Source organism: Myotis davidii, unplaced genomic scaffold, assembly GCF_000327345.1.
Source record: "Myotis davidii unplaced genomic scaffold, ASM32734v1 scaffold172, whole genome shotgun sequence".
In the NCBI taxonomy this organism is placed as follows: Eukaryota; Metazoa; Chordata; class Mammalia; order Chiroptera; family Vespertilionidae; genus Myotis; species Myotis davidii.
Window position 1 is genome coordinate 3,345,758 of NW_006284343.1, and position 12,426 is coordinate 3,358,183.

General features: G+C 56.0%; 1 protein-coding gene across 1 annotated transcript in view; it reads left to right on the forward strand.

The window, feature by feature from the left end:
- The first annotated feature begins 301 nt into the window (after positions 1-301).
- The window catches only part of DNAI2 (dynein, axonemal, intermediate chain 2), a 38,620-nt gene continuing 26,495 nt past the window's right edge, over positions 302-12,426 (forward strand). The window contains exons 1-8 of the mRNA XM_015570499.1: positions 302-389; positions 3,189-3,382; positions 5,593-5,754; positions 6,743-6,864; positions 8,721-8,863; positions 9,840-9,843; positions 9,946-10,043; positions 12,151-12,290. Of these exons, the coding sequence (XP_015425985.1) occupies positions 3,200-3,382; positions 5,593-5,754; positions 6,743-6,864; positions 8,721-8,863; positions 9,840-9,843; positions 9,946-10,043; positions 12,151-12,290 (852 nt within the window). The 5' untranslated portion in view covers positions 302-389; positions 3,189-3,199. The remainder of the gene's footprint in view (positions 390-3,188; positions 3,383-5,592; positions 5,755-6,742; positions 6,865-8,720; positions 8,864-9,839; positions 9,844-9,945; positions 10,044-12,150; positions 12,291-12,426) is intronic.

Genomic DNA, 12,426 nt, shown 5'->3' on the forward strand with positions numbered 1-12,426 from the left:
TCCCCAGCCCGGGCTCAGGACTCGGGGCACTGCCAACACCTTGGCGTTTACTCCGGTCCTGCCCTGTGCGTGTTTGCAGACTCGGATCAGCGCCTTGGCAAGCCCTGCGCACGTTTCTGTCGCCGGTGTTTGCCTAACTTGTTATATTTCCCTCCTGACCCTGCAGACCTCCGGAACAGGGAGCCGGGAGCCGGTGCGCCTCCCATCGGTCGGAACGGGAAGGTCACGCGCTCCCGTTCGCCTCCGCGCGGCCCCGCGGCGCCAGCCCGGCCAGGGTTGACAGGCAACGGGTAAACTCCGCGGCTGGGAGCCGTTTGAGAGGCGCTGGAGCGGGCACCGCGACTGGGGCGCTTCCCCAGCTTCCCGGGGGCAGGAGGAGCGGACCCAGGGTAAGGGCGGGCGGGGGAGGACGTCCGCGGCCGTGGAGGAGAGTGGAGGGTGAAGGCGGGAGGCCCGCCCCCACCCAAGAGAGTAACTTCCGATCGGGCAAGGAATTCCTGGTGGGGGCGTCCCTCTGGGGTGGCCCTGCCGAGAGGCGGATGCCAGGAATAGCGCTCGTAGGGTGCCCGCTCCGTTGGTCCTCGCTGCCCTCAATACCTCCGAGTCGCAGGGCCCGGCAAGTTCTAAACGCCTTGCCTCCCGTACCCTCTACCCCCGGTCAGCTGGTCCTGAGACCATCTGCCTGCTGGGGGCGGGGGAGACCAAAGGGTTTACAGCTGAATGGAGGGGACATAGAGCCTGGGCTGGGGTGGCAGGAGGCTGGGCAGGCGCAGAGGAGAGCTTGCGATGAGAATGGAGGGGAGGGAAGTACACTGACTGGGCGCCTATGGGTGGCAGGTGCTGTAAATGCACCACCTCAGCTATTCACGGCTTTAGAGCCGGGTCCTGGCTCCGTCTGTCTGGAGTTAAGTACCGTGACCTTTGACCAGGTAGTTAACCTCTCCCGGCGTCAGTTTCTTCACCTGTAGAATGAGAATTGTGGTAACCGTTTGCCCGGCTGTGCTGGGGGTTCACAGCGCCTGGGACCCAGTGGGTCTTTATAGATTCGGGACCCGAGCCCTTGACCGGGTATGTGATCTGCAAGTGCTTTCTTCAAGTCTGTGTCTTGTCTTCCTGCTGTCTTTTGAAGGGCAAAAGTTTTCATTCCTAACGAAGTCCAAGTTATTGTTTTTTTCTTTTATGGACCATGCTTTTGATGCTGTATTTAAGAAATCTTATCCCAAAAAAGCTCATCTTAATCAGGGTCACGGTGACTTCCCTCTCTGGTCTCCCCTGTAGTGATAGAGCTTCTGCTCTCTCGTTTTGGCCTGTGATCGCTTCTGAGTTCATGGTGAGTGTGGTGTGAGGTAGGGGTCTGTGCTCCTTCTTTTGCAGGTCAAGGTCCAGTTATCCAGGCACCATTTCGTGCTCTGCCAGCTTGTGAGGTGCGCTGGTAATTTTACCAAAAGTCAGTTGACCGTAAATAGAAAGGTTTTTATTTCTGAGTTCTCAATTTCACTCCATTGATACATATATGTCTGTCCTTATGCTAGTACAACGCTGTCTTGATTAGTCAGAGTTTCAACAATGTTCGCTGAATAAGTGAAATAATGAAACTATAATCAAAACAAGTAGAAAGCATACAGTTGGCACTCATAAAACCTGCAAATTCCTAGGAAAATCTAGATAATTAGATTTAAAAAAAAAAAAGACTCATTTTGGGTGCCCCAGAAAGCATTTGTGGGCACAAACTCTGGTACAAAGTTGCTTGGGAAAGTGAATTACTACTGTTGCATTTCTGTTGCATTTTTTCCCCATCTGTTTCTTAAGTTTAAATATTTGTCTATAGGTTTTTACTTAAATCAAGGGCCATGTCCCCCAAGCATTTTTCTAACAGGTCCCCTTATCATTCAAAGATTAGCAACACCTGCTCACAGGTGAGACCCTAAGCTCCTGGGAGTTGCAAGGCCTTCGGAGGTGAGTCCTACCACGGCGAGGCTCTTGTGAAGTTAACCTTCCCCCACGCTACCCCATCTGGCAGTGTGCTGCCTGGGTGTCCACACAGGCCCAGCAGCCTCACAGACCCACAGCCGGAGGGACACACTTCCTGAGAGTTAGGAGTGGCCAGCAGGTGGCAGCTCTGCTCAGCTCCATAGCTGACAGGCCCCATCAGATGACCAGCCATTTAGGCCACTGAGGAGCATCCAGACCCCACAGTCTGTTGCTGTGACAGGGGTCAGAGGGGTCCAGGTCTCTTTTGGGGGTGAGTGAAGAGCGATCTGTGGACCTGCCCACTGCATTTCTGAGACTTCCACTTAGTGCCAGTGAGAAAACACTTCCTTGCGTTGCGTTGGAGCGCTGTGCTTCCCACCCTCCCAAAGTGTCTGGCCTCAGAATGACCAAGGTCAAGCAGCTGGTGAGTGTCCAGGCCAGAACTTGAAGTCCGAACCCAGCCCAATCCTTCTTTCCAGTTCCACACGGTGCTGTGAGTGTCCCACGTCCCACGTGGTTCAGGGTTCGGGATCTGGAGAAGGGGCCGCACGCAAATGAAAGAGATGAGACAAGAAATAATAATTTGGAAATATTGGGGGCCAGGCGGGCAAGCCCAATGCAAGAGAAAGGACTTCCACTGGTGCCCAGGCCTCGCCAACCTTTTATTCAATTTTGGATACACATCTAGTTCTTAGGCAGGTAATTGTGGTAACAAACAGACTATCTTAAAGGTCAGTAAATATTAGAAAGATTTACCCTGAGACTATTTGGTCAGGAAATAGCTTGAGCCCCCATTGTCTGGACTAAACAATCGGTGCATAGCTCTGGCCCTTGCCAGGGCTCAAGGTTCACCAGCCTTCAGAGATCCTTGTTTACACGTCTCTGACAGTGAAGACAATGGGTGGCTTCCTGCCCTGTGCCTTTCAAGGAACAAATCAGAGAGGTTCTCAAAGGCCTAACGATTCTGCCTGCTGAGGGCCAGGCTTCTGGTCTCCTCAGGTGGACTCCCAGCCCTGTCCTGGGGCAGGTGACGTGGAGGGAGGAGTTTCCAGTGGGGTCCCCCAGGGAGTCCCAGAACCTAGAACTCTGGAGTGGGCGAGCCTTTGGACAACTGGGTGGTTGAGGCCTCGACTCTCAAATCAGTGAGGCCCATGGGGACAGGAAGCAGCCAGGCGGGGGCCCTCACCAAACACCACCCCCCACCCCCGCCCCTGCAGCTGCCGGCACCATGGAGATCGTGTACGTGTACGTCAAGAAGCGAAGCGAGTTCGGGAAGCAGTGCAACTTCTCGGACCGCCAGGCAGAGCTGCACATCGACATCCCGCCCAACCCCGAGCTGGCGGAGCAGTTCATGGAGCGGAACCCCGTGGACACGGGCATCCAGTGCTCCACCAGCATGTCGGAGCACGAGGTGGGTGTGTGTCTAGGTAACTCCCTCCACCTGGAAGCCAGTTGGGGTGGCCCCATGCAGATGCCGGGAGTGTGAGGCAGGATGACACAGAGCCCCCCCATGATGCTCAGGGCCCGGCAGAGGGAGGGGAGACCCGGCATTGAGCAGCCCCAGGGCCAAGGGCATGTCAATCAAGACATTCTCTCTCCCAGTGGCTCTGGCCTCATCTCTCAAATTCTTTCTAGAATCCTTTTAGGCATTTGGGACAGGGGGCGAGGTATTCTGCGGGGGCAGAGTATTACATCCACAGGCAACTGCCCAGCTGTGAAAACTCAGGGTTGCACCCTACCTGGTTTGGCTTAGTGGATAGAGCATCAGCCTGCGGACCCAAGGGTCCTAGGTTCAATCCCAGTCAAGGGCATGTACCTCAGTTGCAGGCTTGATCCCTGGCCCTGGTCCGGGGCCAATACGGGAGGCAACCAACCCATGTGTCTCTCACATCGATGTTTCTCTCTCTAGGTCTCTCCCCCTGTCTTCCATTCTTCAGGATTGCCCTAGAACAGTGACGGCGAACCTTTTGAGCTCGGCGTGTCAGCATTTTAAAAAAAACCCTAACTTAACTCTGGTGCCGTGTCACATATAGAAATTTTTTGATACGTATTTGCAACCATAGTAAGACAAAGATTTATATTTTTGATATTTATTTTATATATTTAAATGCCATTTAACAAAGAAAAATCAACCAAAAAAAAATGAGTTCGCGTGTCATAGGTTCACCATCACTGCCCTAGAAAGTTCTGGGGAGAGGGGCTCTGAGATCAGAGAACGAGGTCATGGTGCTGTGCAGACGCCCAGCCAGCCCCCCGCCTGTCTGAGCCAGGTGGTCAGCTCCTGATCGCGTCGGGAACTGCTGTGAGGAAACCAGACGGACGGAGATAACCCACGTATCACGTCCCAAATCAACTGATGGACGTCACATTTGATTTCATCAAAACACATGGCGGTGGTTCTGGTAACTCACAGCTCAGAGGAACGCCGTTGCTCGAGTTCCCGGGGCGAGTGGCTGTCACGGGGCCAGGGCAGCTGTGTCCGTGTTATAGAGATGCTGCCCTCGCACCACGATAGGGCCTCTGTCAGCAGCTGTGCCCGGAAGACTTGTAACTCTAGGGAGCGCTTCAAAACGCCAAGGAGCGGGCCAGCGCGGCTCAGTGAACCCAGAGGTCACGGGTTCGATTCCCGATCTCGGCACATGCCTGGGCCGAGATCCATCCCCAGGAGAGGGTGTGCAGGAGGCAGCCGATCAATGTTTCTCTCTCTCCCTCTCCCTCCCTCTCTCTCGCTAATCAATAAAAACATATTTTTTTAAAAAATGCAACGGAGAAGCAAGTGACTGATGAATGAGAACAGGGTTTCCACTGGGGGTGATGCAAAATCCTGGAACTAGCTGAAACCAGTTTGGCTCAGTGGATAGAGCGTCGGCCTGTGGACTGAAGGGTCCCAGGTTCAATTCTGGTCAAGGGCATGTACCTTGGTTGTGGGCACATCCCCAGTAGGAGATGTGCAGGAGGCAGCTGATCGATGTTTCTCTCTCATCGATGTTTCTAACTCTCTATCCCTCTCCCTTCCTCTCTGTAAAAAAAAAAATCAATAAAATATATTTTTTTTAAATCCTGGAACTAGATGGTGGTGGTGGTGGCACAGCCCTCGCATGGCCTAACGTCACTGACTTGTGCATGTTACCGTTTAAAGTGGTAAAATTCATGTTATGTGTCATTTACCACAATTTTAAAAAACGGGGGAAGATGGGACGGTGGCACACTGCTAAGTTTAAAGGGCAAAGCTACCTCCATCCCTCCTCCCTGCCACAGGGAATGGGCAGAGCCAACCCAACCGCTTCCCTGGTTCCCGCGGCACTGCACAGGGAGGGCAGAGGCGGCGGGCGCCTCTCTCCTTTGGGCTCTAACGGAGCAGATGGGTGCGACTCAGGAGTGGATTTTCCTGGGCCTCTGGCATCAGCTGCAAAGATGCTAGCTCCACACAAGGGCCCTTCCGTGGCTGCCTGCGACCCCCTGAGGACCAGAGGCACCTTCCTGGTACCGGAAAACCTCTTGGCTTTGGCCACACACCCCCTCGGTCCATCCTGAGCGCTCGGGGCTCGGGGCCCTGGTGCGTGGAAGCGGCTAAATGCTCGCACCAGGGCCGGGGGTTCTCACCTGGGGCTCTCTCTTCAGGCCAACACAGAGCGATTCGAGATGGAGACGCGGGGTGTCAACCACGTGGAGGGGGGTTGGCCCAAGGACGTGAACCCCCTGGAGCTGGAGCAGACCATCCGCTTCCGGAAGAAGGTGGAGAAAGACGAGAACTACATCAACACCATCATGCAGCTGGGCTTGGTAAGGCTTCCTTCAGCCCCAGCGGTCCGGTTCCCCAACTGCATGTCAAGCCTAGATGTGCCTGGCCCTGTGCTCGGCTCCCGTGGCGACTCAGGGGAAGACCGGTTAGGAGCCTTCTATCTGGGAGCAGGCACACCCACCACAGCAGACCGGAGGGGAAGGCCGGGAGGTGCAGGGCCGAACAGGCTCTGGGAGGAGTCTGAAAAGTGGCCCCCGTGGGCAAAGAGAACCCCAAAGAACCCCACCCACCAGCTTCCCGCCACTAGGGAACATCCTTTCACTCAGCGCATTTGGACCATGCTTCTGGTCTCCGCCAGGCACGGTAGAGACTGCAGAAATGAATTCCACATGCATCCTGCTCCAAAGAGTGTATAATCCAACAGAGGGCAGAGACAAATACAGAGATAGCACCACACCACGTAGAAATAAATGATGTTAGAGGATGGATGACTTGCCATTTTGCCCCATTAGGAGAGAGAGTCCATTCCCGGCTGAAGGGATCACGGAAGGCTTCCTGGAAGAGGTGGCACTTGAGCATGGGCTTTTCCATGATGGACGTTTAGAATAAAGGGGAGGGCTTTCGGGGTGAAGGAGCTGGAGATGGGTGCTATATGTGGAGTCATGGAGACTTCTGTTTGCCGGGAGCAGTGTGTGTGTTGCCATTTTTTTTTCACTTTTGTCCCCAAGGAGTCTTTTTAGATATTCTCTTCCTAATTGCCTCCCCCCATGAAATGTCGATGCCATCGGTATGCCGTACATCTGTTTATGTACTGCATGTCCACCTGCGCTTTGTATGGGAAAAGTAGTAGTATTTACCGCTCAGAACCAGTTTTCGCCCTGTTGGGGCGACGCTGCCTCATTGAGAATGCACGGGCTGAGGGTGGGATAGGACCACTAGCTATTTCTCAGCCCCCCCAGACCTCATCTCAGCCCGTCAGACAGCAGGGCCCCCCATTCCCGATGAGAACTCCGGGTGTGCCCCCCTCAGATCATGGAGCACTGCGTGAAGCAGAACAACGCCATCGACATCTACCAGGAGTATTTCGATGACGAGGACGCGGTGGAAGTGACGGAAGAGGCCCCTTCCGCTAAGACCATCAATGTTTTCAGGTATTTTTTTAAATTGATTTCAGAGAGGAAGGGAAAGGGAGAGAGAGAGAGAGAAACATCAATGATGAGAGAGAATCATTGATTGGCTGCCTCCTGCATGCCCCCTACTGGGGATTGAGCCCGCAACCCGGACATGTGCCCTGACCGGGAATCGAACCACGACCTCCTGGTTCATAGGTTGACACGCAACCACTGAACCTTGCCGGCTGGGCTTCGGGTGTTTCTATAGTTAGGCAGGTGCTGCAATCCCGGTCGCCTCTGTGGGCGGGTGTTCCTCCTGTGACCATAGGGCATGTTTCCAAGATTCAACACCTGAGACCAAAACGAGGTGCAGAGCGGCGTGCAGAGAGCACCGCTTCATTTGAAACACTCCTGGGTGTCTGTGCCTGCGTCCATGGGCACATGTATGTGTGTGTATGTGTGTGTATGTGCTTGAATATGCAGGGAATACCGGGGATTTGGGAAGTGTCTAGCCGCAAAGGCCAACCCTGGGAGATTCATTTTCCACCAGAACCCCCGGAGGGGTCTGACCTCGGCGGAATGACGCATTTCAAATCATCCCACCCAACCCCCCAGCTGAGGAAACGGACCCCAGGGAGGGGGATGTGCTCAGAGCGCACGGCGGGTGGGGACCCAGCCAAGGCTGGAACCCTGGCCTCCTGACTCCCGGCCCAAGCTCCTTCCCCTACAGTAGTGCTCCCAGGGAGGAGGGACGGGGGTGAAGCACACACTGAGACGCTGTTTGTCCATTCCTTCCGTATTCTTCCAGGAAACAGTCCCAGTTTGGGGCCATTGTCTGTAATACTTAACTCTTTCTCATGCTCCCTCCCCCCTTGCTCTTTAAATGAAGATCTTTTTATTTATTTTTTATTTTTAGAGCAATTTTAAGTTCAAAGCAAAATTGATCAGAAAGAACAGGACACGTCATCACCACCCTGTCTGAATCTGTCCCAGGCTGCGGTAGCCAAAGACCATAAAAAAATCATTAAAAAACGAGGCAGCTTAGGAACTACTGAAGTCTATTTGTCACCATTCTGGAGGCCGGGCGTTCTGAGATGTTTGGGTTCTGTGTCTGGTGAGGACCCACTTCCTAACTCACGGACATCCACCTCCTCACTCTGGGGTGAGGCTGCTCCCTGGAGCCCCATTTAAAAGGGCACTAATCCCATCATGAGAGCCCCACCCTCCTGACCTAATCACCCCTCAAGGCCCCCCCTTAATACCATCACATTGGAGATTAGGTCTCAGCAGATGAATCTGGGGCGAGGCCGGGGCCACCACACAAACCTTCAGCCTATAGTACACCCCAGGTCCGTAGTTTACAAATCACTCTGAGTTGTCCATTCCATGAGTTTTGACACAATTATACACATACGCCCCTAGTGTGGAGCGTGCAGGAGGCAGCCGATCTATGATTCTCTCTCATCACTGATGTTTCTATCTCTCACTCAGTAAAGCTGCTGGAAACATCCATGTGCAGGTTTTGTGGGGACACAGGTTTTGGACTAATTTGGGCAAATACCAGAGGGCACGATCGCTGACTTCTCCATGCCCCCTTTTATTTTAACATTGACGGGCAATCAAGCCTCAGGCTCAGAACCTGCAGCAAGTGAGAAAGGCGGACGGGGATTTAAAACTTTGTTTCCGTTGCTTTAATTTTTATTTTTAGCTTTTATTTACGGCTGGTGGGACTGGTGTTTTGATTAAGGGAGTCCTATAAATTTTGTTTTAAATAAATTTCTCTGAGTGGATGCTTATGCTTCAACACGTTTGAATATTTTAAAGAAAATTTTTAGTTAATAAGACATTTGGGGAGCCTGGCACCCCAGCTTTCTGCCCTTTGCTGCCCCCTAAAGGGACCCCCAGGAGATCAAGCGGTCGGCCACACACCTGTCCTGGCACCCGGACGGCAACAGGAAGCTGGCGGTGGCGTATTCTTGCTTGAATTTTCAACGGGCACCTGAGGGCATGAGCCATGACTCGTACATCTGGGACCTGGGTGAGGGGCGGACTGGCAGCGGCCGGGACTCTCGCAGGGAGGGACCGGGACAGGAGGTCCCGGTCTGGGGTTCAGGCTCAGCCTGGCAGTCACACCCGGGAGCAGGAGACGTGCTTTATTTCCAGATCTGTAATCAGGGCATTCAAGACCAGACCCCACAAAGTCCCGATTGTGGGCCCCCCGAGAGCGGGGCAGATAGAATCCCAGGAGGAGGGCCCAGGAGAAGGGCCCAGGCAGGGGTGGGGGGCAGGGAGCTCCCCTCTGCCCAGCTCTCCGGGTGCTTGTGCCAAACGCCCGGCCAGCGGGGGCAGCGTGTGCCCCGGGGAGCACTCCAAGGGCAGAGCTGGCAGGTGGGCATCGGCTCTCAGACCCCTCGTTGCCATCACTGTGAGAACAAGCGTGGGCTGTGGTTAGTGGGGCAGGTGCCGAGCATGGACGGGAGCACACTACCCTCTGGAGCAGCGCAGCGTGCTGTGGGGTGGGCCCCATGGTCCCCAGAATACAGACCAGGAAACTGCAGAAGCCAGGGGGGCGTGGGCTTCCGTAAAAACCGTAGGGTAAACCTTCGTTCCATTCCAAACCTGGGAAATGGACTCAAATTACAGTCACAGACACACAGTTCTAATGCCCCCAAACAAAGCCAGATATTCGCCACCAATCCTCCCCCCCCCCGCCCCCCGGGTGGGCCCCATGGTCCCCAGAATACAGACCAGGAAACTGCAGAAGCCAGGGGGGCGTGGGCTTCCGTAAAAACCGTAGGGTAAACCTTCGTTCCATTCCAAACCTGGGAAATGGACTCAAATTACAGTCACAGACACACAGTTCTAATGCCCCCAAACAAAGCCAGATATTTCGCCCCCCACCTCCCCCCCCCCCGCCCCCCTGCCCAGGCCCAGAGGGTGCAGCTGGAGAAAGGCTCGGGCACCCCTCCTGTAGAGGGGGTTGAACTGTTTGTCTCTGTCCTTTCCTTCCCAAGCCTGGTGGGATACGCGCGCGCGCACATACACACACACACACACACACACATCTATAATAATAAAAGTGTAATATGCTAATTAGACCGGACAACCTTCTGTACGAAGCCAGGGCTGGGAGGAGCCGTCCTCGCCTCTCGTCACCTTGGAGTACAACCCCAAGGACTCGCACGTGCTGCTGGGAGGCTGCTACAACGGGCAGATCGGTAAGGGGGGTCCCAGCGCTTAACCAACCGTCACCTGGATGGAAAGGCCTTTTGCACTGGACAAGCTCTGAGTCAAGTCCTTATGGGCAGCCTTGCCAGGGGGACTCGGGGAGCCCCCAGCCAGTTCTTCAGACAGAGACCCACGGAGCTCCATCCCCACTCGGTGGCCCCCGGGGCTGCCAGGCGACCAGTTCCACTGGGAGAGGGGGTGCTGCCTCTCAGGGCTCCCCGGGATGGGGAGAGCAGGCCGTGAGCAGGGCGAGTTCCGATGTAACAAGACCCCTGTTCTCGCAGGAGCGAGCGGTGTTAGAGTCCGCGCTCTGAGGGCTGCAGCCTCCGCCCGGCGTTCGGAGTTCTGACAATGCGGAGTGACAGTTCTGCTAGTGCTCTCATTGCTTGTGGGGAGGGAGGGCCATAGAGGAGGTCCATCCTCAGAGGTCCTTGCTGATCGCACGCCCAGAAAATGATTCTTTTTAAAAAGATGTTTTTATTGCTTTCAGAGTGAGGAAGGGAGAGGAGGAGGGATAGAAACATCGATGAGAGAGAATCAGACAGCGGCTGCCTCCTGCCCACCCCCGACTGGGGATCGAGCCCGCAACCCAGGCATGTGCCCTGACCAGGAATTGAACCTTGACCTCCTGGTTCATAGGTCGATGCTCAACCACTGAGCCACACCAGCCGGGGGAAACTGACTCTTTTGGTTACTAATGAGATCGGACAAAACCTGCCCACATGGGCTCTGAAGGTCCCTGCCCGCCCTCCACCTCAGGCCCTGGGGCAGCCTGTCTGTACCCCAGGCCAGACTCCCCGAGCAGGGAAAGGGTTCCCCACCCTCCTACCTTCACAGGCTCCACCCTCCCTTCTTCCTCCAGGAGCAGGAGCCAGACCGGCTGGGGAAGTTCTCAGAAACGCGCTGAGGCCAGGCTGCCCCTTGGCGCTCTGAGTCCCCGGGTCTCCCTCTCAGACCTGTGGCCTCCTTCCCGGGGGAGCCGCCGGGTTAGGGAGCAGACGTGGCTCCCATGGGTCTCCCGGCCCCATCGCCTGGGGCCAGGCTCCAGCAGACGAAGCAGAGCTGCTCCGCCATGTTTCCTTCAGGAGCCCTGCCTCACTCATTCTTCATCACCCCTCTCGGTGCCACTCCCCCAGCCCAGGCCCTGGGCCCTGCTGCCCAGTAGGGACCGCCACTGCGGGACCTCCCCTGCCCTCTGTCTTACCCCCTCTTCCCCGCCCCCCTCACCATGAGCGCTGCTTCCCCCCAGCAGGGCAAGCTTGGCCGGTGCACAGTGCAGGGCAAATGCTTTAGACGTGGACTCCGTCAGTCAGCACTTCAGTGTCAAGGACTTGGGTTGTTTGTTTTACAAAGTCAGCTTTCCTAGAAATGGCAAGCGCGGGGCGGGAGGTGGTGGTGCAGGGGGTCCTCGCTGCTCATTGTGGGAAAATGGAAACAGAATCGATTAGGACAAAAAGTAGATAAGCTTCGGGTCCTTCTCGGTAAAGCAGAAGTGAAGCACTAATGGGTGGGAGGGAAGGGCGAAGCTCCCTCTGGGAATTGTTTCCATCAGAGGCAGCAACGGCCGGAGGATGAAGGGGAAGGAGCTTAGGCAGCAGGAGAGGCTCACCTGCGTGCTCCTACCCCGGGCCTGTCCCTCGGTGCGGGCCTCCTCTCTCCCTGCCAGGTCACTCCATTCCAGGCTCATCCTCAGTCTCACGTCCCTCTCTCCTCCTCCAGGAAGCCCTCCGTGACTACCCCTGTGGGCCCCCCACCAGAGAAATCACATCCCGGGCTGTGTTTGCAGGTCCCCTTCCTGCCTCTCGGGGACAGTGTCTGTCCTTTTCTCTGCGGCCTCCCCAGGGCCCCGGGGGCAGGGCGGGGGGTGCTCAGCACGCGGCAGAATGACTGAATGAAGCGTGCAGCCTGGGAGTCACTCCTCAGAGATTGTGTGGGGGCTTCAGGGGTGGCCGGAAACTCAGGCTAGTGGGAACCCAGCGCTGATTCTAAGAAACCACGTCCCTGCCAAACCAAGAGGAGCAGCACCCCTGCCCCTGCTCCCCCACAGGAAAGGAAGCCCGCGCCCTGTTCACCTGCCCCTCCTTTTCCTCCCGCCAGCCTGCTGGGACACCCGGAAGGGCAGCCTGGTGGCCGAGCTGTCCACCATTGAGTTCAGCCACCGAGACCCCGTGTACGGCACCATCTGGCTGCAGTCGAAGACGGGCACTGAGTGTTTCTCGGCATCCACAGATGGGCAGGTACCCACAGGCGGGCAGGCGCCCACAGGCATGCAGGTACCCACAGACGGGCAGGTACCCACAGGCGGGCAGGCGTCCACAGATGGGCAGGCACCCACAGCCGGGCAGGCGCCCACAGCCGGGCAGGCGCCCACAG